This window comes from Saimiri boliviensis, chromosome 5, assembly GCF_048565385.1.
Source record: "Saimiri boliviensis isolate mSaiBol1 chromosome 5, mSaiBol1.pri, whole genome shotgun sequence".
NCBI classification, from domain to species: domain Eukaryota; kingdom Metazoa; phylum Chordata; class Mammalia; order Primates; family Cebidae; genus Saimiri; species Saimiri boliviensis.
Window position 1 is genome coordinate 16,351,254 of NC_133453.1, and position 13,781 is coordinate 16,365,034.

Sequence of the window (13,781 nt, forward strand, 5' to 3'; positions counted from 1 at the left end):
GAGGATCACTTGAAACCACGAGTTCAAGACCAGCTTGGGCAACATAGCAAGATCGCACCTCTAAAAATGTTAAAATGAAAAATTGCTCAGGTATGATGACACACACCTGTAATCCCAGCTACTCAGGAAGCTGAGGTGAGAGGATCATTTGAGCCCAGGAGTTCAAGGTTGCAGTGAGCTATGATCATACCACTGCATTCCAGCCTGGGTGACAGAGTGAGACCCTATCTCTGAAAAAGAAAGGGGAGGGGGAAGAGAAAACTAAATACCAGATTTAGACCTGGGGTTGGGGAGATAATTTTCCTGCCCAAGAAGTTCTGGCAATGTTTGAAGACCTTATTAGTTGTCACAGGGGATGGGGAGTTTGCTACCAGCATCCATAGGTAAAGACCAGCCAGGGATGCTGCTAAACATTCTGCAATACAAGGGACACCCACAACCCAAACAAAAATGACTGGGTCCAAGATGTCAACAGTACTGAGTTTGAGAAACCCTGATTTAGACAATACCTGAGGGACGTGACAAGCATGACCAGGTTTACAAAGTCCAAGCAGAGCAGTAGCCAGTAAGGAGGATAGCTTTTTTCCAGAGTTTTCTCCTCTGTTTCCCAAACATGCAGCGTGATCCAGCTGCTTAGTTAATCCCACCTGACTGACTATACATTAAGAAAAGAGAATATTTGATTTTATAAAGAAGACCTCAGTGTAGGACAAAAATAGTTTGTGTTGGGAGGTAGTGCCGCAGAGGGCACTGTTAGATGATTTTCTGCCTAAGAGCACTGTTAGGTGAACCAGCTTCTGAGGCATTATTTCTCGGTGTGGTCTGTGTAGCATCTTTCACAGGCATCACTTAGATGCTGTGTGTGTGTGTGTGTGTGTGTGTGTGTGTGTGTGTGTGTGTAGTCTCACTCTGTTGCCCAGGCTGGAGTGCAGTGGTACAATCTCAGCTCACTGCAACCTCCACCTCCAAGGTTCAAGTGATTCTCCTGCCTCACCTCCCGTGTAACTGGGATTACAGGTGTGTGTCACCACACCCAGCTCAATTTTGTATTTTTAGTAGAGACGGGGTTTTGCCATGTTGGCCAAGCTGGTCTCAAACTCCTGACTTCAAATGACCCACTCGCCTCCGATCTCAAAGTTCTAGGATTACAGGCATGAGCCACTGTGCTTGGCGATGGTTGCTCTTTATAAAGTCAGATTACTAAACCCCATGAGAGGTCCTGAGGTCCTGGAGAGGGCTGAGTAATCCACATTTTTAACAACTTACCCATGTGATTCTTACAAACACTGGAGAGTCTCTTCTCTTGGGGTTATCCTTACAGTAGTAGCTTTGCAAGTCCTACTATGTCCAGGTCCCAAATCAAGTCTCAGTGCTTCTATGAAGACATCCTCCTTCACCTTGGCCAACACAGTGTTCTTCTTTGTTTTCAGATTCTGCAACCCGTATTCTTAATTTGTCACTTCATTTCTGCTCCCTTGTGTTTTATGTGTACCATCATCTCCCCCACATGGGCTATATCTGTTCTGTTCTGTCTTTCTTTCTTTTTCTTTTTTCTTTTTTCTTTTCTTTTTTTTTTTTTTTTTTTTTTTTTTGAGATAGTCTCACTCTGTCGCCCAGGCGAGAGTGTAGTGGTGCGGTCTCAGCTCACTGCAACCTCTGCCTCTGCCTCTGCCTCTGCCTCTGCCTCCTGGGTTCAAGTGATTCTCCTGCCTCAGCCTCCTGAGTAGCTGGGACTGTAGATGTCCACCACCATGCCCAGCTAATTTTTGTATTTTTAGTAGAGACTGGGTTTCACCATATTGGCCAAGCTGGTCTCGAACTCCTGACCTTGTGATCCACCTGCCTTGCCTTCTCAAAGTGCTGGGATTACAGGGGTGAGCTACTGCGCCTGACCTGTCTGTTTTAGTTCTCTCTTTATCACTGATTCCTGGCACTGGACAGTCATGGGCAATGTTTGACAGAGAGTCATCCTCATAAATTAGATTAAATAGCTATGGGTACCCTTATTAGAGGTATCGAATTCTTGTTTCTCTGCTACTTCAGTTCTTCTTATTTATCTAGTGAGGTGCAGAACAGATACCCAGAGGTCAATTTGTCCTTTAATTGGTTACCTTAACTACTAGACATAAAAATGTCAAGAATTTACAGCAGTGTGAGTGGCTAAAGGAAATCCAACAATTAATTATCTGCAAAACACAAAGAACGCTCTTGATTGAAAAGCCAAGACTCTACCATTATTCTCCAATTTCCACAATGCAAGGCATTAAACACTTAAATCAAACTATTGTATTAGCATTATCTACTGGTGGAGGCCTTAAAAGACACAAATGCATTACGGTGCCATTAAAGAAGTGGTTTGTGGGGTGGACTGGGGTGCAGAGATTGTACCTAGGCTAGCAGTCTGATCCACTAGCAATAGATTGTTGGTCTATCTGGTTACCCTCACACTCAGAATTGGCATTTACATGACAATTTGTTTCCTTCTCAAAATTGCTTAGGTAAGAATGCTTTATTGACCGGGCGCGGTGGCTCAAGCCTGTAATCCCAGCACTTTGGGAGGCCAAGGCGGGTGGATCACGAGGTCAAGAGATCGAGACTAACCTGGTCAACATGGTGAAACCCCGTCTCTACTTAAAAAAAAAAAAATACAGAAAATTAGCTGGGCATGGTGGTGCATGCCTGTAATCCCAGCTACTCAGGAGGCTGAGGCAGGAGAATTGCCTGAACCCAGGAGGTGGAGGTTGCGGTGAGCCGAGATGCGCCATTGCACTCCAACCTGGGTAACAAGAGCGAAACTCCGTCTCAGAAAAAAGAATGCTTTATTGCCTTCCATCTATAAAGACAAATCCTTCTGCAGTAAAAAGACAGTTACAAGAATAAAGCATATGTAATGCTGATATTTCCATAAATTGACCAATTTTTTCATTAGAGCTTTACAGACTTGAAAGACCTCAGGCTCCCCACAAAAGTTACCTACGCCGTGCTTTCCAGGGTAATTGTTAAACAGTGGGTGACGTTCATATTGAAAGCAAGGTAATGAGCAGTTGGAATGGCTCCAGCAGGACAATTTTAGGCACTTGTGTTATTTTAAAGGAAATAACATTAGTCTGTAGTTAACTTTACCAGTAGTGGGAAGCTGGAGTAGGATTCAAGCCAGCGAGCAGAGAGGATACCTCTGTCTCCAGGGAAAATGCAATCTGAAAACAGTCCCTATAAGGTAAAAGATAAATGTATTGATTCAGATCTCCTCAGCCTCATCTTCCTGGAGGCTACATTTGTGTGTCTTCACCTGATCCGGGGTGGAATCAATCTTCTGCTTCAGTTTGGAATGCCTTTCAGTTTTCTTTAAAAGACAGAGGGATAATATTATAATGAAAAATCTATTGCTTTAGAGTTGATTACTTTTTAATAGGAGAAGAACACTGTATTCTAAGTGAGACTTAGCTGCATGCCTTTGTGAAGAGCATTAGGAATCCAACCATATGTATTTTATGAAACATGTTTAGAAATTCTATGGGCTAGCTACAATATTTTTGTTGTTGTCATTGCTGTTATTGTTATGCCGTGGCTTCTGAGGATGGAAGCAAGTGTATGTGAGTTGGGTTTTTATGAAGATACGAATAAGTGTTTGTCCCTTAGAGATTTCCCATTTTCAACAACAGAGCAGACTGAAGCTGGAAATATTAAAATACATGTAACTTGTTGAAGACAACTGGATACTTTTAGCAAAAAAATATCAAAAACTTCAAAAAGGGTGATTAACTAAATGCCCAACAGGAAAGTCAGAAAAGAATAAACCCAAAATCCATGTTTTTTATTTGCTAAATATCACACTAAGATACTTATTGGTAAGATATATGCATATCTCTGGACTATCATTTTTTTTTTCTGGAAGTGAATACCTGTGACCAGTGATAAAGTCCACTATTGAAAAAGTGTAACTCCCTCACTGCTTCTTATTAGATTCTAAGATGGGCTCAGTAAACTCTGTAAGGAATGAATTTCTTACCTACCCAAACCCCTTTCCCATCAAATTCTGATTTGCTGAGAAAATCTAAATAAGAATTTTCACATTCTAAACTATTGAAATACAGTACTGTAAACAAATATTACAACTTTATACCTGTCTCAAAGGTTATAAATGGAGTGCTATTTTATTTCAATGCAATCAAGATAATTGTATGCCTACATACATGTACAGACATACACAGCAAACACACATCTATACCACATACACGATAAGCATGCATCACACACACTGTGCACACGCAGAGACTTACACACGCACCACACACTCACAAACTGCAGTCTGTTTATTGTTGGCACATCTACATTCTCACTTATGGGCACAGCACTCTAGTTTCCATGACATGTCTAAATACTTTATACTATTAGTTTGGCACAAAGGTAATTGTGGTTTTCGTCATTTTTTTTAATAGTGCCGTTTTAAAAAAAACACCATTTAAAGAATAGTGGCAAAAACCGCAGTTACCTTTGCGACAACCTATATTTCACAGACATTGTCCGCTTTGAAAAACCCTACATTTAGAAATATGAGGTTTTGTCGTGTTCATTTAAACTCCCCCAGAGAGGTCTACTCTCATTGGTAACTTGGAGCTGCTCAATTGGGTTGACCTTTCTAGCAGGAAGCAGTGAGCCTCAGTACTACTAACTTTAAGAGCTCATCTGCAGGGGCCAGGCTCAGGAGAGACCACAGTGAAGAAGGAAGTAGCTACTTGCCGCTTTACTTCCTTTAAAAAGGGTGTACAGTGGCTGAGCTGAGCCTGCAGATGCACCGTGGATCAGTCTTGTTTTTCCTACTACAGAAAGGCTGTGCAGCAAACTAACCTGCAGGTGCATAGGGAAATCTATTGGAAATGGAAGAGAAAAAAAATTAAATGAAGTATCCAAGCATTTTGCAATGGCAAAGAAGTAATAACAGCAAATGCCAAAAAGCTCAACAGGTTAAAAAACTTGGAATAAAGATAAGTTGTAATAAGGAAGTAATAACTAAAATGGGCAGAAATGAATAGGAGCCGCCTTACCAATTGCTCAATTTAGGACTTGTGAATCCCATTATGACATCATGTGCATGTGTATAAATTTTAACCACTGTTTCTAGTTACTCCAAATTCCTAATGGTACTTTTGGGGCCATTTCAATGGAATGGATTCAAATGTATTGTCAATGAAAGCCAAGTTTCTGCCCCCTGGTTACTTAGATTCAGTGATGATGCCGTTTACAGATTAGATAGCCTATCTAATTGAAAATAATTGCAAGTGAGCATATTAAAAAATAACGTAATTGAGCATTTAAAAAGCACCTTCACATAATATATTGACTTTGCTTTCTAACTTTTCATCCACCATTATTTTTCTTCCTTTCTTCCAACTTTGTTGAGCTCTGCTGTGCCATTCGACTTCTCACCCTTATTTCACTGCCACTGTTTTCCAGTAAATGATCTAGAAGCCAATTTTCCACGTCCTCCCACTCATTTGTTAGGTCCATTGCAACCTGGATCTCATCTCACTGATCAGTGGAAACCACAAAAGGCCAAGTGTTTTCCTAGTCTACGCCTTCTTCTCAGTACATCCTTGATGTTAAAATTGAAACACACATATACAAAAGTCAAGAATAAGACTGTAGGAGACAGTATTTTAAAGATGTCCCCTCCAGGTTCCCTCTGGTTATTCAAACATGAATCTTCGTACAGCTGTGAAGGGACTTTGCTGTTGTAAATTAAGGTTGATCATCAAGTTGCCTTAAAGTAGAGAAATGATTCTGCATTGTCCTGTTCTAATCACCTGAGGCCTTAAAAACCAAGACTTTTCTTTTTCCCTGACTCCAGCAGAGAGATACAGAAGAAGAGATAAGTTGGGAAGATGAGGCAAAAGGAGAAGTCAGAGATATTCAAAGTGTGAGGGATTTGGCCGGCTATTTCTAGTTTAGAAAGAGAACTTGAGTTAGGAGATGTGGGTGGCCTCTAGAAGCTAAAAATGACCCCTGGCTAACAGACGGCAAAGAAATGGCCACCTCAGTCCTATAACTGTAAGGAATAAATTTTGTCAACAATCTTGCATATGCCTGAAAATGGGTTCTCCCCTACAGCCTCCAGAAAGGGACACCACCTTGCTGATACGTAGGTTTGAGTCTTACGATTCTCCAAGCAGAGAATCAGCTGAGCCACACTATATGCAGATTTCTGACCCATGAAAACCAATCATAAATGAGGGTTGATTTAAGCCACTAAATGTGCATCAACTTGTTACAGTGGCAGGAGAAAAGTAATACAGATTGCCAGAAATTTTTCTTAGGTTTCTGACATCTTAGCATTCAAATTCCTGTGTCTTCTAAATCACGGATAAGTGTCCCATCTTACCCAGTTTCCAAATATCTAGACTCTTCTCTATTGAAAACGGCAAACTTACTTTCACTGACTGGACACCATGGGACCAGACTTTGAATTCTTATATAAGAATGTGTGCAATTTGTGCGTTTTGTATGTACATATATAAGCATGTATTATATTCAATAATAATAGTTTACATATATATATATATATATATATATATATATATATATATATATGAAACTTAGCTGTTATCCAGATACATGTAGGTATTTTTTTCTCAACTCCAGGGACTAACATATATTGTTTCACAGCAATTCTATAAGCTATATACTAATTGGTCTATTCTTACATATTAGAGTTAGGCAGCGGGAAGTCAAATACCTGTTGGAGGTTATCTAACAGATAACTAAAGATTTAAGCACAAATTATGTCTAGATCTAAAACTGCAAGGTCCTTCTTTTCCAGCCTGTCTCTCACACGGAATCTTTTTGGACATTCCCAGGCCCTACATCTATCTCTGCCCGGGTGTCATGCAGCACCTTCCTTAACCTCACCTGTTTAGGACTTTGAGTCTCTGTAATGCCTCAGTAGTTTCCCCTTTTATCTCTATTCCTTCTCAATATTTCCTGAATTGTCCTCCATCTACTATATGTAAAGGAACTTCAAGACTGTATTCTTAATTCTGTCAACTCTGTTCTCCAAAAATTCAATTAACTTTTAAACTTTTATGCCTTTCTGTTCCATGTCTCTGGTCCTAACTTTTTCTTAAGTTTTAGGCACACATATAACAGCTGGACTTTCCCTTTTGGTGATCGTCTGGATGCAACATTCAACATGTCTAAAGCAGCATTGCACATTAAATAAAGCAGGGAAAGCCTCCCTTCTTACCATCCTTTTTCCCTCACCCATATTATACATCTCCTTCATGGCCAGTCAGAAACCTGCTGGCATCTTTGAACTTCCCTTCTGGCTAAGAGGGTGGGCTCAGGAGCTGGACCCTCTGGATTTACATCCCAGCTCTGACTTTGTGCCAATTGCTTAATTTCTCTAGATTCCAAATATTCCTGTGTCAAACTGGAGTGGTGATAACAGTGATTACAATTCTTGCCTCACAAGGATGTTGGATGGTTTAAATAAGGTTCCATAAGAATTTTAACCAGCACCCAGCACATAGTATTTGCTCAATAAATTTCAGCTCTCATTTTTTATTTAATTGCTAGATCTTTATAAATCTCCCTGCAATCTATGGTTAATGTTTCAGTTGCCTAATTTTCTGTCTTCCTCCACTCTATGTTAATATCTAGATTAATGCAAACCATCTCCGGATCACATTCTCTGCAATTCAGCCGGCATGTAGTTACTGAATGAATCTTTCTAAAGCACTATTTTAATTATAATTCAAAAATCTGTTAGTGGTTTCTTATGATTTCAGGACACAACGGAAACTTTTCATTATCTTGGCATTCAAAGCCTTCCATGAACTGGCACCTGGCTTCCATCTTCAATTGATTTTATCTGTCCTCTCCTACTTAACCCTTGGCTGTAGACAGGCAGGTTTCTAATTTTTTTTTAACTACTCTGTTTTGGCCTGCCTCTTTGCCTTTGTTGTAACTAACAGTTATGCATACTATGTACCAGGAAAGGCAATGGCTTGACATTTTTAAGACGTTATTTTATTTATCCTCACCACAAATCTATAAAGTAGTGACTATGCTATCCCTATTTTACAGATGAGAAAACTGAGGACTGGAAAGGGTGAGTGATTGGCCAAAAGACACACATTTAGGAAGTGATGAATCCAGAATTTGAATCTCAGATGATTCTGTAATTTTAGTCATTCTACGTTGATGCCTTCCCTATGCTACATTTCCTTTCCATTAGGATGCTTTCCTCTGGGGCTTTTCTATAAAGCTCCCCCCACCCACCCAGATTCCTTCAAACTCTAGTATTAAACTCCTCTGTAGGGTACGAGCTTCTGAAAACTAGGAAAGATGTTATATATTTCTCACTAAATATATTTTTCAGCGATGTCTTGAGTATAGTACTTAATAAATTCTGATGATTTATTGGTCTTGGATTTCTTTTCTAATGAACTTGGAGGCATCTCCTTGTAACTAAGCCAACGAATCCCAAATTGCTTCTTATTACTGGTTTTTGCCCATTGTCCTAGCTAGGACTTTTGATTGACAATATGTTTCTGAAACTAAAGCAGGAAAGAAATGTGTTGGAATGGTGTGGAGTGTCTCAAATAATGGCTGAGAAACAGGCTTGGTCTAGAAAGGAGAAGAAAGCCCATAGAGGGTCCACCAGTGCTGTCTCATGGAACACTCCATGCCATGCTGCTGGAATTTCCCCTCCTTTGCATCAACACGGACTCTGTCTATCTGGCATCCCCATATGCTGACGGGTGATGCCTCTTTTTGCCAATATTTCAGGAAGCTGTAATTAGCAGCTGAGGAAATGAAGAAATGAGTCACTCTCGTATTGCAGAAGTTGAAGAGTGGGAGGAACTCTAGGATAAAGAACTGTGGCACCTAAAGAGGGCTAGAGGACAAAATAGATGCAACATTAGACAGAGAGAAAGTTGCTTAAGAGTTTCTCAAAATAATTCAATGCTTTGTTATAAGACAGTATGCCTATCTTCTAAAACTGTGATTCAGAAATTTAAGGCACCATTGTTGGATGGATCCACAGATGGTTTTCAGAAGTTTGTGTCCCCTGACGATGCATGCACATTTTCTGAGTGTCAGTATTTTTTCTGATGAGTGGGTTCATAGCTTTTATCAGATTCTCAAATGAGTTCATGACCTAAAAAGAATTGTAAAATATTATTTTTAGCCATCAACATAGACACATAATCTGACCCCAGGAAGTCAGGTGACCCAGAGTCTGACTCTCATAGCACCGTATAAGGAAAAATAAATAAATCTGAAGATTCCGTTTGTGTTATAATGTACCTGTTCATCTGTCAGATGTCAAAGAGTTATTTCGAGGGTGAAATCTGTTTAACACTAAAGACATATAGTGGAATTTCTACATAACCATTGACCATGGATTAAAGGACTTCTTGGTGAAATGCTTAGTTTGCCTAACTAAGCCAATTACAAAGTAATGGTATAATTTACCTCCCCAGCTGTCATTTTATGGCATCATGCTATCTTTCTGATTGGTTTCAAAAGAAGGTCTTCTCAGTCTCCATACTTAGACAGGAATAATCAGAATCCCTTTTGTCTTGTCTGGCACAAATCACTGCATGACAAGGTAGAAATGGGTGAATGGTTCAAGCCTGGGGTACATGTGTGTATCAACTAAATCTAATTATTCCTGGGGAAAAGAGAACAGCCTAGTCCTGTGGCCTCTACATATTTCTGTTTCACCTAGTAGAAAAAGCTGAACATACGCTTATATTGTATATTTTCTTATCAATTATATAGCTAATACTTCAAAGCTAATACTTTTATCAATAGCTAATACTTCAAATCACTATATATATATATATACATATATACATGAGACAAGGTTCATCGTTAGAGAATAATAAATATAAATCCTTCATTTACTCTTTTTGTTTGTTTTTGTTTTTGTTTTTGTTTTGACAGAGTCTTACTCTGTCACCAGGCTGGAATGCAGTGGCACCATCTTGGCTCCTGGGTTCAAGAGATTCACATGCCTCAGCCTTTTGGCTAGCTGCGATTACAGGTGCATGCCACCCCATCCAGCTAATTTTTTATACTTTTAGTAGAGATGGGGTTTCGCCATGTTGGCTAGGATGGTCTCGATCTCCTGACCTGGTGATCTGCCTGCCTCAGCCTCCCAAAGTGCTGGGATTACAGGCTTGAGCCGCTGCACCCAGCCTATTCTTTCTTAAGCATACATTTACCAAATATATACTGAAAGCCTTTTGAGTGTCAGGTATTCTAATCAAAGGGGACTCAGTGAACGAAACAAAATCCCATGCTCATGAGACATACAGCCTGGCAGAGGAAGACAGGCCCTAAGTGAAACAAATAAATAAACTGGCAGTTGTGTTACATGTCAGTGAGTGTGGTGGAGAAAAACAAAACAGGAAAGAGCATCCGGGTGGGTCTGAGGTCAAAACTGCCCTTTTATTTAAATTAAATAGCCCCAGAGACAGGACTTGAAGATCTAAAGATGAGGGAATTAACTCTGTGGCTCCTTGTAGCTGTTTGACATACAGATTCATGGAGTCCATGTCTGTGTGTATTATATTAAATAACAGTCAAGCATAGTTTCTTTATTTAGGTAGCCAATAAACATAGAATTCTAAAATTTTCTTCTTGGACCCTAAGCAATCACTTTGGGAACTCCCCGCAGAAGATCACTTAGCCTACACTTAACATGAACAGCTCTTTTCAACACAAATCTCAGACCTCAGTCACATTACTACAGTTGACTTTTGAGATCTAGCCAGAATTATAAAGTTTAGGTGGCTGTTTTGACAGCCATGGAGTCCTGTTGTCAATTAACTGTTCAATTCTATCTTGATTTGGTTTCATGGGTGGTTTCTACATCGTATGGTTTATTTAGCTGTGAGCAATTCTCTTAAACGTCCAAAGTCATTTTGTGCTGCTTTATTGCAGGTGAGGAGGGAGAATATATGCACAAAAGCACTATCTGAACAGCTGGTAGTTAATTACTCACAGGAAGTGGTAACTCGACAGTTTTCCTTTCCTTTCTGTTGAGTTACATTGATATAGCATGAGCATTTCCCTTTTTACAAGGAAGAAAGATTTGTTCGGCCTGGTGACGCTTCAGAAGAAGAGTTTAACAACACTGATATTTTAAAGTATTTTGTGACTCAAATTACAGCAATACGATGAGCTTTCGAGGAAAAGTTTTTAAACGGGAGTCCAGTGAATTTCGGAAGAAGAGACGAACAGTGAGGAGAGTAAATCAAGAAGAAATCCAAAAATTTAGCTCTGTAGGTATCCAAATGTCAATGTTTTGCTTTCCATCTTTCCTTCAATCCTTTCTTTCAAAAATAATTAGCTCTACAGTGGCATTCTAACACAGGCTGCTGGGTGAAGTCTTATATGGAACAGAAGATTCCATTTGGGTCATAAATATTCTGTTTTACTTACATCATTATTTTGGAAGTCACGTTGTTCTCAAACCACATGTAACTCTTTTAAAATATATTGATAGAGAATTTAATCATTGAAACATTACTAGAATTAAGAACCCAGTTGATAACATGTATATAGTTGTGTTTCTAAGAATTGTCATTGTTCTATTTTACCATATGCTACTAATTATTTATTTTCAAATTCTTAGGAAGAGCAATCTAAAATATGAAAAAAAGTAAATAAGTATTTGATTAATAGAGTCAACGAGGACTTTAAAAAGTGATACTTTTAAAGGTTTTAAAGGTTAAAAAGATTTGGTTTTGTTTTACTGCTAAAAACATTTCTGCCTTATTGTTTGCGAACAGAATGAGCTTGAAATCTTGTACTTATAGAACTTTACAGTTCAATAAACTGTAGACTTTATAGAAACTTAGAGTCCTATAAACTACTGACAGTTCAATATCAAAGCTGATTGCTACGGCACTTCAGTGACTTTCACGTAATGTGAAGGGCCCACTTTGTATGTTAAATGGCTACAGCAATATTCCTGGGTAGTTTATTTTAGAAGAATGTTCATTTTACAGGGCGGGTCTAGCTTTGCTTGCCTTCTTCAGAGCAGGGTTTCTCAACCTCAGCACTATTGTCATTTGGGGTCTGGGAATTCTTTACTGTGGGGGGCTCTCCTGTGCAGTGTAGGATGCTTAGCAAATTCCTGGCTTCTAACCACTTAACGCTAGTGGCAATACCTCCCAGTTGTGATGACCAATTACATCTCCAAACATTGCTAAACGTCTCCTGGGAGGATAATCATTGATCACCCATATGAGAACCACGGTTCTAGGTATAAAGGATCTTTTTGTTCATAGAAACATCTTTAATATAGAAACAGATGGCTTTTCGAAAATATATATATGCACACACATATGCATATATATAGGCTCTTTATGAATATGAATAAGTACATTGCCTCTCAATGAATAGAGGCCCTCTTTATACTAACAATTATTTGGCAGTAACTTGACATGAATAGGGTTTATTAGAGGTCTGGCCCAGAGGATTGGTACTGTGCTGCTGTTAGTTCAGTTTCTATCTCAGGAGTGTGTGTCTGACATTGTGAATACATGCAGTTGAGCCCCTAGCCTTCTTCCCATGAAACGTAGCTCGAATCTTTCCACTGGGGATTTCATAACTAGAATATACAAGTCCTGGAACTGACCTCTTCCTCTCTATTGGTCAGAAATAAGAGCCTAACCACTTCCTCCCGACTGGTCAGATATGTCTTCCCTACTGACTCCAAAAGAGCCTCGTCAGCCTGTTAAGGAGGATAACTGTTTCAAAATAATGTCTGGTTTGAGATTAGTTTTAATTTGAATCTTGTCCCCGAAACATAATTTCCCTGCTGTGTTTATCTCAACGGAATTTAGAAGTATCATGGATTATGTCACCCTGAGAGTTACTTCTTGTGTCCACTAAAAGAGAATGAACAGAAGAACATGTCTATCTTACTCAGACCACACATACAGTGCTGGCAAGAGCATAGTCCCCAGAGTCTCACCATACAATAAAGCTAATCACTCTTTGAATTATCTTAATTGAATTTGAACGTATTGCTACTGAGTACTATGGGAAAAGCAGCCAGTAAGGACGTGGTATTTTCCCACAGCATTCGGTTAGCAATGCATTCAAATTTAATTAAGATCATTCATACAGTGATTAGCTTTCTTCGACAACGGAGGGCACTGGGGATATTCCTGCTACAGTTGCCTGCTTTTGGTCTGCCTAAGATAGGCATATCTGCTTTCACAGGTTGTCTCTTGTATTGAGTGCAGGATTGTTCTTAAGTATTATCCTCACATGTGATTTTCATTTTGGAATCCAAGAAAGTGAAATGAGTAATTAGGGCACTCGAATTTGAAGTAGATATTGTGATGAGGTCATTTTCCCTGCCACTCTCATCTAGATACAGATAGTAACTATCTATCTACATCTACCATATAGATAGATGGTAGATGAGAGTGGACAAGTGACTTAAATCACGCTAAACCTCAGTTTTCTCTTCTGTAAAATGTTCATAATAACCTATGCTGTGTTAAGATTGTTTATTAGAATTCAGTTTGGTACTGTGTATTCTTGAACAGTGTTCAAACCCATTTGCAAGTGTTGCAAAAGTTATAAATGTTATGTAGCATTGTTAAAACTAAGAAAAATGTTTCCATTTCCAAGGACAAGAGACAAAGGACAGTGAAATTGTCTTTCTAGTGACTGTAGCAATTGAAGTCACTGGACTACAGGTCACGCTTTTCTCCTGGAAATCTTTTTTTGATAACAGAGTCACCCAGGAG

The 13,781-nt window shown here is 39.2% G+C and overlaps 1 protein-coding gene across 9 annotated transcripts in view; it reads left to right on the top strand.

The window, feature by feature from the left end:
- The window catches only part of DOCK10 (dedicator of cytokinesis 10), a 278,160-nt gene that overhangs the window by 86,464 nt on the left and 177,915 nt on the right, over nucleotides 1–13,781 (top strand). For 2 of the 9 annotated variants that reach the window (XM_074398953.1, XM_003925466.4), the window contains exon 1: nucleotides 6,612–11,294. The exons of the other annotated variants lie outside the window; for them this stretch is intronic. In XM_074398953.1, coding sequence (XP_074255054.1) covers nucleotides 11,190–11,294 — 105 coding nt within the window. In that variant the 5' untranslated portion in view covers nucleotides 6,612–11,189. Of the gene's footprint in view, nucleotides 1–6,611; nucleotides 11,295–13,781 lie in introns of those variants that run through there. 9 annotated transcript variants of the gene reach the window in all.